General features: G+C 36.0%; 1 protein-coding gene across 1 annotated transcript; it reads left to right on the top strand.

Moving 5' to 3' along the window:
- Positions 1-1349: 1349 nt before the first annotated feature.
- On the top strand, positions 1350-13468 carry LOC104072063 (protein polybromo-1-like; the record flags this gene model as incomplete). The annotated part of the gene is made up of 9 exons (XM_009582212.1): positions 1350-1490; positions 2229-2326; positions 2908-3055; positions 5403-5546; positions 6244-6360; positions 6934-7002; positions 7794-7892; positions 9068-9153; positions 13377-13468. Coding segments are annotated over exons 1-9 (994 nt in total), but the record flags the coding sequence as incomplete, so codon positions are not given.
- Between the last annotated feature and the right edge of the window lie 348 nt (positions 13469-13816).

Genomic DNA, 13816 nt, shown 5'->3' with positions numbered 1-13816 from the left:
TTGTAGAGTTTCTGCTAGGCTAAAAAAAGTTACCTTCTGTTGCTTGCTTTTTTTCTCTGTCACTGTAATTATTCAATTTACTCTTTGATTTTATTCTTTAATTATCTATCTACTCTCAATTTTCTTCTCTCTCTCTTTCCTTTTTCTTGTCTTCCAGTTTTGACTGTACTAACACCATTGCTGGTTTGCTACTTTTAGAGTGTTACCTTCTCCCAGTATCTGTACTTGGCCATCAGACACTATGAGGAGACTGGCTTTTCGAGGTGCTGGTTGTACTCTGGTAAATCTGGTAAATTATTGATTGTATGTGCACCGTTCTCTCCATTCCTCTGCCTTAGGCTTTTGCTTTTCTTTATCCTAACTGTTAATTATTCCTGCCTTATTCTTATTCATCTCATTTGTGTGCTTGAAATTAATTCTGTCTCTAACATAAATGCTGTAATGCTGCCATATCTTGTAAATCAACCGAGTGCTTCCTAGAAGAAATTCCTTGATTTAGTTGGAAAATGGTATAGGCTGGGATAGATGGATCTATTCTGTCTTCAGCCTTTGAGACAGCTACAAATAAAGATATTTTTCTGATGCTGTCACTGGAAGTTGGGAAAGAGCCAACAACTTGTTCCGTAAATCACCATAGTTGTTGGATGGTGGTTATTAATTTGTCACTGTTTGTGTTGGTAAATAGAAAACTATGGCGAAAAAAGGAGGTGGCTTTTTCTACTTCTTGATGATTGAGCCACTCATCCTACACATAAAGTGGGAGTGGTAGGTCACACGATGGTCCAGACCTTTTTTTGGCTTGAATCTGAGACAAGGTGTTCAGTAGCCATTTGAATTTTCGTTTGTAATTTGTTTTCTTCGTGGTTTTTTTTTTTGTTTGTTTGTTTGGGTTTTCTGTTTGTTTGGTGGTAGTTGGTTGTTTTTTTTTTTTAATTTGACATGCAATGACGTGCTTTTACAGCAGAACTCAGCACATGTCTCTGTACAGCTTTTTCCTTTAAAACAGTGGGTCTCGCTTAGTTATCATGCATGGGATGAGGTATCAAAATGTAGATAGTTTAAGAATATAGCCTAGTGATTTATCTTCATCACTGTGAGCCCTAGGCTTTCTTGCATTGCTGTAATTGGTGACTATAAAACTGTAGGACCGTTTTGATTTCCCTTTACTCTTGCCAATTTTCAAAAAGCTGGTGTTTAGATATATGGCTTAACTGAACTGTAGTATGTTACAAACATATGTGACTCATCCTAAGCATTGCTAGCTTTATAGTTAGCTCTCACCAGAGAGTTTGGATGCAATGCCGTGAGTTTAAGAACATCTGTCTTCATTATAGAAGAAGTTGGATTCCATGGGTTCCAAGAGGCGAAGAGCTACCTCGCCTTCCAGCAGCGTCAGCGGAGGAGACTTTGATGACGGCCACCACTCCACGAATATACCAGGCCCAAGCAGAAAGAGAAGGAGACTTTCCAATCTCCCAACTGTAGATCCTGTTAGTACCTTCTTATTACGCACAACTTTTTTTGTTGGGGATACTGTATCCCTGTCTGGGAAATGTTGGATTGTAAAATGGATGATCATATGTAGCACATATACACTGGCCCTGAATGCTGCCTTGGCTAATCTTTGTTTAGGATCTCGTTCAGCTTTGGCTTGTTCTTGTCTCCCCAGTTTCATCTTTTCCTTTCCCATTTTCCTTTTGCTGCTTTTCTTTTTTTGCTGATGATTTTAACACATGGAAGGATGTTGAAGAAGGAGCTGAAATCATAACGTGCAGAAGTTGAGAGCTGTGTCTGAATAGCAAATGCAGAGAGAGATAAGTGGGGAATGGCACAGGCAGTGATTGCTGAAGTGTACAATGTCTCTGTTATGCCTTTGAGTTAGCAGTCTGATTTTAATTAATTGCAGGGTGGAAGAACCCCTGTCGTTGTTTTAGATGTCTATAACTTGGAGAGAGTTGTACTGAATTAATTTACATTTTGGTGTTTTACTGAGAATTAGCATTGAAAGAAAGCTCCGTACGTTCAAAAAAAAAAAATTAAAATTCTGCAGTACCTGGCATGCTTGTCAGGTACCGTACTAATGTATGAGATGCACCAATTTCTTCATACTTCTGCTTTAGAGCACACTGTGGATTGGCAGCTTGTCTTTCCCATTGTAAGCAGGCTTTGATTTGTTACCTCCTTAAAATTTTCTCCTTTTTCATTACCTTATTGTTCTTGCATTTTAGATTGCTGTATGCCATGAACTTTACAACACCATCAGAGATTACAAAGATGAACAGGGCAGGCTCCTTTGTGAGCTTTTCATTAGGGCACCGAAGCGAAGGTAAGGCCATGGTTCTGGTTAAGCTTTGAACCTGAGATTTAATCAGGGAGTAAATGGAGTAAATTGAGGAATACTTCAGCATTAATAGCTGTGAAAAATTTAAGCTAAACTTGTCATAGTTTCACACCAGCGTTTGATCCGAGTATTTGATGTAATTATTCAATGGACGTGCTAACATTGGTCCCCTTTTTCAGTCAAAAAAGGATATACTGAATTAATTTAAAATGTTTCTTGTGACACCTGCCTAAAACATCTATGTCTTTGACTATAAAATATTCCACATAAGTGGTGGAATGTAATACTAAGGGCATATCTTGGGAAGATTAATAGAAGTGATCCTTGAAAATGCAGTAGATAAAGTAAGAGACTGAATTTTATCTTAAACTCAGAAAATTGAGGATGATAACAGAACATGTAATAAAGTAAGCCTACTAATAGACCACTGTCCAGATCTTTTAGCTGTACCAAAAATGTATTGGAACTTTCTTTGTTTTATTTAGTCATAGACACGAACAAACTTTAGTGCTGTGGTTTTGGTTTTACTGCTTGGAATATAATGCCTGTTCTTGTCATTGCAACAGAAATCAGCCAGATTATTATGAAGTGGTTTCTCAGCCAATCGATTTAATGAAAATCCAACAAAAGCTAAAGATGGAGGAATATGATGATGTGAATGTGCTGACTGCTGATTTTCAGCTTCTCTTTAACAACGCAAAGGCTTACTATAAGGTGAAGAAAATACATATAAAGGCTCAAATTCATTGTAAAAGTGGTAGAGATATGTTCGAGTTCTTCCTTGGTTTGGCCAAAAAACTTTTCAGTTTACCATTTATTATTGGTAAGAGAGTAGCACATATTGCAGTTATTTGCATATATTTCCATAAGGTTGACCGTATCTTTGTAAGACATTCTACTATAGCAATTTTTCTGTGGAAAACTATAAAATAATGTGGGGAGGGTCTTCATGTAGTTTTCCAGAAGAGATAGAAAGCAAAAATATGTAAATTGAGAAAAATATTCTTCTATCAAAGCCTTCCCATTTTACAACACACTCTGTGTGACCTTTTGAAATAGGACAAGATTATTTTTTTCCCAAAAGGAAGAGTTTATAAATAACAGCAAGCATACAGTAGGAGTATTGAATCTTTCTCTTTCATTGGCCACTTAATAATATGAAAAAAAGGCACATTGATTATCATGGTCAGTGATGATAGATTGTGAGTGTATGTGACGATGTATTTCATTAAGGGTGCAACCTCCATGTTCATTCCCCCAAACTGGGTACACGTTTTATTTCAGATGTTAATGGTTTTTATTGCAGTTGCCCTAAGGAAGTGAGAAAAAATTGGATTAATCTCGTTTAATGGAAGGCTATGTTAAATACATAAAACAGTAAAATTGTATGTAGTGACCAAGATGATACAGCAAATCTGAAACTGGTAGTATTACCTTTCACGTATTTTTGACTTTGGAGATGATCCAAGTGACTGCTTTCTGAATAATCCAACCAGTGTAACCAGGTGACATTCAGAAGAGCAATGTTTATTTTGTTTACGTTTGTGTGTGTGCATAGCGTTTGAAAAACAATCAGATTTATGGATTAATGCATTTCCACATTCTGATTACAGTAGAAAACGTACAAAGATTTCCAAATTCATTGTGTAGTCCTGAAGCTTTGCAAGGCACTCGCCCATTAATGTTGGCTTTTTCATGGTTTCCACATGAGGGAGAAGGACTTGATGGCAGGAAAGAATGATTAAAGTTTTACAAAATGTGTGCTGCCTACAGAATAGCGGACTCAAAATTATGCCTGTATTGTAAAAAATCGTGCATGTAGAATAGATATAGGTAGCCATCATTCTAGGATGAAGGAATGTTGACATTTTCAGAGAAATACGGACTTGTGAGCTGGAGGTATGGCACACAAACATAACCTCTTCTTTTTTCATCTTTTACCTTACCCACAGCAGTTCGAATGACACATATAAAACAGGGATGGCTGATTTATTGTCGAAGTCTTTATTGCAGCAGGTGTTCTATCGGCAATGCTAGATTAGAGTGGAAACCTTTGGTTTTTAGTATTTCAGTTCAAGTCTTACACTTTTGAGCATCTTGCATTAGTATAGAAAGAAACAGACCAGTGGAGCAGAATACCCTTTAAATCTGTTCCTCATAATTAACACCTGGTCTAATGTCTTGAGGATATTTAAGCCTAATAAGGTTAAGCTTAAGAATAGATCTCATGTTGGTTTCTTATTTGTGTTACAAGCTGTCAGAGGTTGAGAGAGTGAAGAAAAGTGTAATCAGCAGTAATAAGGTGACATACCTGCAGGAATTCCTGAAATAGAGGTTAAGTGACAGAGGAAAGGGAAAGAAAGATACAAAAGAGTGGAAAAGCAGTCTTTTTTCTGGGTAATGTTCTTAAGTAGTAATGTTAATAGGCAGATGCTTATCTGCCACTACCAACTCAGTATTTACAAAACTTAATTTGCTGACTAATGCTTCTAGTTCTTCCAAAAAGTATACCTAGATGTATACCCAGGTGGTAGCATGTTGTCAAGTTCTTTGGAATTTCACAGTTAATGCTGAGTTATGGAAGAGTGTAAATTATTGCAGTGCTTTAAAAGATACTGGCACGTTTGTTGGCATTCTTCTTCCGTAGAAATTAATTTTCAAGTGGCACACAGTGGCAGCAGTATTGGCTTAAATCACACTTCTGGCATACTGATATTTAGTCTGTTTTAAATACCAGTAGTGTTATGCTGCAACAAAACCTAATGATTTCTCCAGATTCATCTAATAGCCTTGTCAAAGCCTCAATCCAAGTAATGTTATTGCTAAGTTTTCCAAAAGACTTAGATGCTTTGGAGTGATAGGGGTTATATTTTCTAGTGCTTATTGCGATTTTTAACATCACTGTTGAAGAATGACTGAAGCAGGAATTTCCCAGGTTTTCTATTATTTATTTAATGCATTTAATATCTTTCAACTGATAACTTATAAATTTCCTTCAGATAAGAATGATCTGAATTTTGAGTAAAATGTTTGATTTTTTTTTTTTTTTTTTTTTTTCCAGCCTGATTCTCCTGAATATAAAGCTGCCTGCAAATTATGGGAGTTGTATTTGCGCACAAAAAATGAGTTTGTTCAAAAAGGTGATGCTGAGGAGGAAGACGAAGATGAGGAAGGACATGACAATCAAGGCGCAAATTCTGAATTAGTAAGTGTGGGCATGACAGCCGCAGTTGGAGGAAGCCATGGCTGTGTACGTCGGCTGAGGGAGATTGGCCTCCATATGTGAAAAAGCATTAAGTATTTTCATAGTTAAATTATGCCCCAAAAGGTATTTCTTATACAAGTTTATTAGTTAATAATTTCACAGCATTGTATCATATTTCACTTTTGCCTAGCAAAAAAAAAGTTAAGAGGTTTTCTGATACGGATAAAACGTGGTTCTGGTTTAGTTGAAACTAATACGATGTGTGCTTGATATCACACCAACACTGAGGTTTGATGCAAGCAAGCATCATGTCTGATGACATCGTTTTCCAGCATGTGTCCCATTCAGTTAGTGCAGCTGTTCTGGAGTGGTTTAAAAGCCGGGTATGATGATAGGAAGTTTGGGCTTGTCTGTTTTTTTGTGATGTTGGGATGCATGTTTTCATTAATATTGACAACCAAGTCTATTCTAACAATATATAATGTATGTCTTGACAGTCTGCAGGATAAATGTGAAATTAATGTTTTCTCATGTGCTTTACCTAAATGCAGAAACAATGTTGTTTTCAAAAGTTGCACCCATGTTTTGTAGCTGATTTGTTTTGTCTTGAAAAGTAAATTCATGTGTTTCAGTGCAACTTGAAGCACTCCGCTATGTCTGCTATTAAAACTTCTTGTGATTTCACTTCTTGTATTAGTCATCTCCAGGTTACCTGAAGGAAATTCTTGAACAGCTTCTTGAAGCTGTAGCTGTTGCCACAAACCCATCAGGACGCCTCATAAGTGAACTGTTTCAGAAACTTCCTTCTAAAGTGGTGGGTATTTTAATAATATTTGTTGTGTTCTAAGTTGGAAACCTGGACATTTATATAACTCATGTTATTCACTATGATGGGCACAGTCAGGATGCAGTTCTTTGTTACTGTCTCATAAGTGGCAAACTCCAGCTGTTTTTAAAGCTTCCCTCCCTTCTTTGTTCCTGCCCACTCGTTCCCAGCCCTTCATTGCAGACTGGGACTTGCCCTGTTCTGCCAGTTTAGTTATTTGGGGTTTTTTGGTGCAGAGTTTTTAATCTTTTAAATATGTCTGATTTCACTGTTCTGTTTTAGGGTGTGATGTAACAAGTTTAACCAGCAAAATAAATACTCTGAAGACCATCGCCATGTATTTGGCTTTCAGACAGAACCGTTCCTTTATGTCAGTTTATTGATGAATTATAATTCCTTGTATCTGCCTTATGATCTGGCTCGCCCAAATTGAAGCCTAGTGCTGTGTTTATGAAGCATACACATACATCTGCAATTGATCTAATAGCTCATTTCATGAGCTATTAGAACAATAGCTTTGTGACTGTTTATAGTAATATATAAATTATTTTTGTTTTCCAGCAATATCCAGATTATTATGCAATAATAAAGGAGCCCATAGATCTTAAAACTATTGCCCAAAGGATACAGGTACAGTATGAGCATATTAATGTGTCCTAGTATAGGCTTGTTTAACAGTAAGCATTCTGAAATTGTTAGAAGCCAAAGTTTATGGCAGTAGGAAAGGCAATGTGTTTTTCCCCTGCTACTTAAAAATCTGAACGCTATGCTGATTTAATGTTCTGTCCTGGGTTAATGCTGCAGAAGTAGCTGTGTTGAAGATAAAGCATTGTAAACTGTAGTGTGCTGGCATTGAACCTGAATATCTTGGGTCCTTGATGTTTAACAGTTTAGAGTAGTTCCTTGGCAAGTACTGCTAATGTAAAGCATTGAGGTATTGAAGCTTGATGGTGCATTATCATCACCTACTTTTGTTCCAGTGCTATAAATAGATGTTTTGTACTGATGCATTTTTCATCTTGCTTCTCCAGTAATTTGAAATATTGTTCTGTAATTCTAGCATTTTGTATCATAGTGAGGGGTAGCACATAGACTAATTGAGCTAGAGAATAAAGGTAAAATAACATTTTGTCAGAACCCTTCAACATTAAGGGTTCAAATCTAATGTATTTAGTATTTTTTCAGTCTTTTACTTAGCATTTGTAAGCGCTACAAAGACTTAGCACTTCTGTTACTTTCTTTTTTGATGACTTTTTCCAGATACTTATCTGTCTCTTTATAAATATGTTCTTGTTTTTCTATAAATGTTCTATAAATGTTCCCTTTATTCTGTATGAATTCTCTTTGCTTTTCACTATTGACTTAGTTCTCATGCTGTCTGAAGATTGCCACTTTAACCAGTTCTGGTTTTTGTTGTATAGAATGGAACTTATAAAAGCATTCATGCAATGGCCAAGGATATAGATCTTCTGGCAAAGAATGCCAAAACCTACAATGAGCCTGGATCACAAGTATTCAAGGTCAGTTTCAGTTGTTTGTAGTTTGATTTGAGTTCAGATTTTCTTTACTACTTTCTGTGCTGATTGATCCTTAGATAAATCTTTAGCATAAGGCCCTAAAAACTCTGTTTGCATTTAAAAAAAAATAGCTATTAGTGGCTTTTCCTTTTTTATATTGCTTTTAGTGTAATTGGGGTGTATGTAATGCTTTTTTTTTTCTTGAAGTATATGATGTTTTCCAATTAAATTTTATCTCAGGATATGAGTTACTTGACTTCTTTGGAGGAATGGAGGATCCCTGTAGTTGTGATAGAAGTTGAAGTGGCTGAAACTATGGGTTCAAGTGATAGCGGTAGTACTCAGCTGTTATCTCTTTCCAGATTACAGGAACTGTTTATGGTTTTCATCATAAGCTTGAAAACCGGAGTCAGGCCTTCTTTGCACAGGTTTTGAACATCCTCTTCCTTTTAGCCATATTTTTGTGACCAAAAATGCACCTCCTATCTTTTTCATAGTTAGTTCACCAGCATTTTGTCTACAAGTTATGACATTGCTGTTTCCATGTACTCTGGAAATAAGAGAATTTCAGTGGTAAATTATTCCTTTGTGTGCTCGGTTTTTAAGGGCTTTGTAGTGAGAGACCTTGTATATGTATAATGTTATTATGTAAGTGGTTCTTGGACTTTGCCAATTGCACTTCTGTTTGGATTGTAGTTGCAGTTCCTACTGATGTTACTCACACTTGTAACCTCACTCAAAACTTGTAATTTCTGTTTTGTGAACTGCTACTCCGAGTATCGAGTCCATGGGTGTAGAATGAGAGAGAGCAAGCGTTGTAAAGCTCAGTAATTGTAGTAACTTTTTGATTGCAAAGGTACAGAAACTAATTTGCCTGTTTTCGAAGTGGTATTCATGTATATTTGCAAATTATAGTTTGTTTGGTTTTTTTTTTTTTTAAAAGGATATGACAAAAAATGAGCTTGAAGCTATTCAGCTATTCTATTCAGTTTTTACAGGCCACTGTGGGTGTATTTCAGGCAGATTTTGTTCTATGCTTCATTTTTGATGCAAAATTGTTTTATATCTAAATGTAAAAACCCCTTCATTTTTGTTTTAAATTTTTAGATAGATGGATATACCTGACTATAAAATTCTTCACTTTCAACATTAAATAAAAAAATTCTTTTAATTGACAGGATGCAAATGCGATTAAAAAAATATTTAATATGAAAAAGGCTGAAATTGAACACAGTGAGTTGGCCAAATCAAGTCTCCGAATCAGGTACTGCAAATAGAGTTCTTTTTATAATCTCATATAAAAATCTCTGTAGACATTCTCTTAATTTTGCTGTGGAGAATATAGTGGGAAATAATTGCTTGAAAACTTAGTTTATTGTTGTTTTGAAAGTTATGGATTGTAAAATAGTTTTTTGGAAGGAAACTTTCTATTGAAATACTTCTGTGGTGAAATATTTCTGTGATGTACTTGATTATGAAAAACAGTGTCATTGGATCTTTTATAACTTAAGCTGTGGCCAACTTCGACCATATGTGTTTAAAGTTAATAACAGAAAAGGAGTAGTGGGGAACAAGGTGCTGTGTTGTGCTTTGCTTCACGAAAATGCTGGATATTCTTGAACCTTGTTAGGAGCTGAAACATAAGAGCTCACAGTTAATTAGGTAGGGGCAGAAACACAGGAACAAGACATCAAGCAACAGGTATTTAGAGGGAAGTCCACATGTAAAATCCTGTTTGAAAACCAATTTCTAGCTATGAAAACAGGCGCAGGACACTGAAGATCTGGACTTACTAATTAGTGAAGCATAGATTTGGTCTTGAACAGACAGGTATAAAACACTGTTGATAACTCCATTTGTTTCATGGAATGATTTTTTTTAGGAAACAGCATTTTCTTCCTGTGAAAATCCATGGTGTACAGAGAAGCGATGCAGTCTTTTTAGATTTTCTTATCTAAAATGCAACTAGATTTATTGTCATATAAAATTTTTACTTACGAGTAACACTCAAAAGTAGGTTTAGAGATTATTTGACAGTATGAGCTGTGTCATTTATCTAAAAAAATAAAGCAATGTTTTGCAAGTCACCCAAGGAGTTAGCAAACTCTTTACAAGATGGACTCTCTTTATGTATTTGAGCTGTTTACTGGTATTTGATGCTGGAAAATAACTGCTGTCCTTTCCTGAAAAGGTTTGTATGGTACAACTGAGAACACTAGCACTCCCTTACTTTACTGAAAGGCAGTTTAAATTTTTTTGTTATCTGAAAGATGTGTAGATGGTTTCAGTATTAAAAGTATTGCCTAGGATTATGATGTGTGAGAGAAATGGAATGATTGATTTTTACTGTTTGGTGCTTTGAGACATTCAACCTATGTAGTGGTTTTTCTGGTTCGTTTGTTCAGCGTTAGCATGCTTCCCATGTTTAGGTGAATCACTGTTGGAGCATATAAAAATACAAAAGCAGAAATACTGTTAGGGAGTAATTCCTGACACGTATTTTAATAATTTTCCTTCTTAAAAGTATGCGTAGTGCCAGAAGACCTTGATTCTACAGGCACTGAATGTACATATATGTTTGCTTTGCAGTAACTAGAATTACATATACGCATAGAAGTTTTATATTTAAATTGTGATTTTATTTTATTTTGTTTTTCTCACTGTGTTGGCCATTGATGAAGGTCAGGATGTCACAAGTGTGTGTCATGTTTAATTTTGAGGCTTAACTGTTTTTCTTCAAAATAAAGCTGTTTGCATAAGAAGGGATGACAGATAAATCACACTGATATTTGTTAGCTGAATTCCTCTCTTGCACTGCCAACCCATTTCCACTTCTCAGCTACCTTATTCTAGATGTTCTCTTATGTACTATGTTCTCAATAGACCTGCAAATCCTGAAGTAAGCCGAATGTCAGAATAATTGACAGCTTCCTTCTTTGTTTCTCTAACTTGGCAAAAAGAAAAAAACCTATAATGCTTGAAGCTACAATATATGTTAATATAACAATATAATTATAGCCTCAAGCTATAATGCTTGAGGCTACAATAATATTGGGCTGAATGCAAAAAAATTTGGGGTGGGAGAAAAGTATCATGAAAGCCAAACTTTTCACCTGCTGTTCTGCATTTCACTGGTTTCTTTTTTTATCAAACCATTGTTCCTTTTTGTGTTACTTTCTGCTGAATCTGGATCACAGAATCATTATTTTTTATTTAAATTCCTGACTGCCTAATTGTCTCGGAGGGAGGTCTCCTTTATCTATTGCCAATTTTGGTAAAATACCCCCATAAGTTCCTTTAAAGTTAATTTACTATATTTTTCTTCTGAATTTACATCTGTTTTTCTTTGTCATTGATGGATCAGGCTCAAATTCATTGTAACGCTACTAACCTAAGTTTTACAGACATGTTGCCTCTATGTCAAAAATCATGCTTTTCTATTGCAGAGTTCATGGTATCCTTTGTCATACTAAATTGCTCTTTGTTGGTGCATTTAACTGTCCTCCCTTAAATAAAGTGACAAAATAAAGTTGCCTGACAATATGCACTGTCAAGCAACTTGACAGTGATTTTGTTAAGTATTAATAAAACATGATTGAATTTGTATGATTAGCTTTATCTGGATGCTAAGGAACATTTTGTTGGCTGCTTTCACTGCTATTGTAGGCTGAGCTGTGTGTATAGCTATTAATCCTCAGTCTAAATGTTACTTTCCTCTGACTTTATAAACAAACAAAATCAATATTAATGCTGGGGCACTAAATATATCTTAGTATTACTTTACTTTTAGCTTTAAAACATTTTATATCTGTCTCTGAACCTTTTGGCTGATCTATCAAAGTAATTCCGTGAAAAGCTTTATCCTTGCTGCGTCTTTTCTTGGGTCTAAGGTGGGCGTCTTTTTTTCCCCTTTTCTTGGCTTGCCTCTTCTGCCTTGAGGACTCCATCAAATTTGACTGCTTCCAAGCTGACAGGTCCTTCCTCACAGGGTAAAGGCAGTGTTGGTGATGAGAGAAATTCTTCTAACAAATACTATCGGTAAGTAAATTGTGGACTTGGAGGAAAAGCTGGGTCGTCATCATATGGAAATACTAAAATTAAAAATTTTGGGTTTTGTTGGTTTTTTTTGTTTGGTTGTTTTTTTAAGTTGAACGTGCTCTTCAATATTTGAAATTCAAATATATTTCAGTCAAATATCTATTAAGTATGATTTAATAAGTTACTTTGCCATAATTACTCTTCCATGTTTGATTTTATGTTTAACATTTCAAAACACCTGTCATGAAATACTCGGTATGCAATTATTTCCTTAGAAATGTTCTGAAGAACAATGTGTTAAGCTTCATTACAAAATAAAGCAGGTGAAAAATAACATGGAAATGTGTTGTAGAAAAATTGTATTTGGAATTAAAAAGAAATAATAAGTAGGACTAAGTAATTAAGAGATGGATGATGGAAACCAATGAAGCCTGTAAAAAGAAAGTATTGTATTTGGGATGCATTTATGGCAAACTTGCTGGGTAGACTGGGTTAGTGGAGGCTTTCTGGTTGGTTCTTTCTGTCATCGGTTGAGAATTTTGCTACTTAGCAGAGGTCTCATGTCTACAGTCTGTGGGTTAATGTCTTGAAACAGTACTACTCCTGGCTGATTCCCTGTGTGTATACTCTGAAACCATGGTTTAACACAGCAGCTGCAAGGGTCTTTAAGGGATTGAGCATTTGTACAGAGTTGGTGTCATTTTAAGCAACCATCTGCTTTTTCCCAGTCTTCACTTTACTCCCACAGGGCAAGGTTGAGCCCATTGCTGGAGGTGCCTAAAGAGCTGACCTAGTAAAAAAGCAGATTGTCAGGCATAGCCTACAGTGTAGGTATGAAATGCTTTGCCCCAGGTTTGGGACAAAAAGGAGAAGGAGAGGGATGCTGAAGAAGTCTTTGTGAGACCATAGCCAGCATGGACGCTGATTTACTCCACCTAGAAAGCAGAGGAAGCTGCTTCACATACAGGCACTCTGTGTGCTGAAAATGCCTAAGGTGGGGATGGGGCAATGCGAGAAGATAGCATATACAGCTTACAGCGTGCTGAATTCCTGTGTGTAGACAAAACCCTGTAAAACAGGATCAAATAACAGATTTATTAATTGGGAGGGACTTGTTATCATCCCCCTTCTCCCCCAATAATTCAAATACTCAAGTATTCAAAATGGGACAGTAGATAGCTTGAGCTCTAGCTTTCTGATCGTGTGTCCAGTTTTTCAGTTTGATGGACCGCCTCTTAAAATAGAGGCAGACTCATGGGTCGTTAACAGTTTCCCTTGTTAAGGGCTCCAGTCTTTGCTTGCATAGTCATGTTTGTATTCCTGGTACTGTAGGCAACAGTCACAAGCTTCACTTGTTTACTTACACACTCTGGGTGACTGTTAGTAGTTAACATGATAACCCCCCTTTTTTTTTTTTTTTAATTTTGCACTTTTTTTTCTTTTTTCTAGTAACAAAAGATCAGCCCAAGGGGATCGTTTATCAGCAATAACCATGGCATTGCAATATGGATCAGAAAGTGATGAGGATGCAGCTTTGGCTGGTAGGAACTGAAATGCAGTTTCTCTATTTATTTTCTTTAATTAAAATGTTTGGAATAAGTAAAACTGTTGAGCTCCTGATACATTCAAATATCTTTATTTCAAAAATATTTTGCAGTGTTTCCAGACTCAGCGTGTAATTCTGTTAAATCCAATCCCTGTTTCCTCTAAGTATGAATTTATGAATGTACAGCTCGTAAGATAGGGTAGGCCCAACTTGCTTGCATGTTTTGAATTTATTGTGTATGTTTCCAAGTATACTTACCCAAGCTTTAGGAAACTGTTGCTTGTTTTTATTCCTTCTAATATGAAACGGACGAGGAGATACTGGAGAAGACATTGGGTGCTCC

Source organism: Fulmarus glacialis, unplaced genomic scaffold (assembly GCF_000690835.1).
Source record: "Fulmarus glacialis isolate BGI_N327 unplaced genomic scaffold, ASM69083v1 scaffold45397, whole genome shotgun sequence".
NCBI lineage: Eukaryota > Metazoa > Chordata > Aves > Procellariiformes > Procellariidae > Fulmarus > Fulmarus glacialis.
Note: the sequence above shows the minus strand (reverse complement) of the source record. Positions and strands in the feature narration are given on the sequence as shown.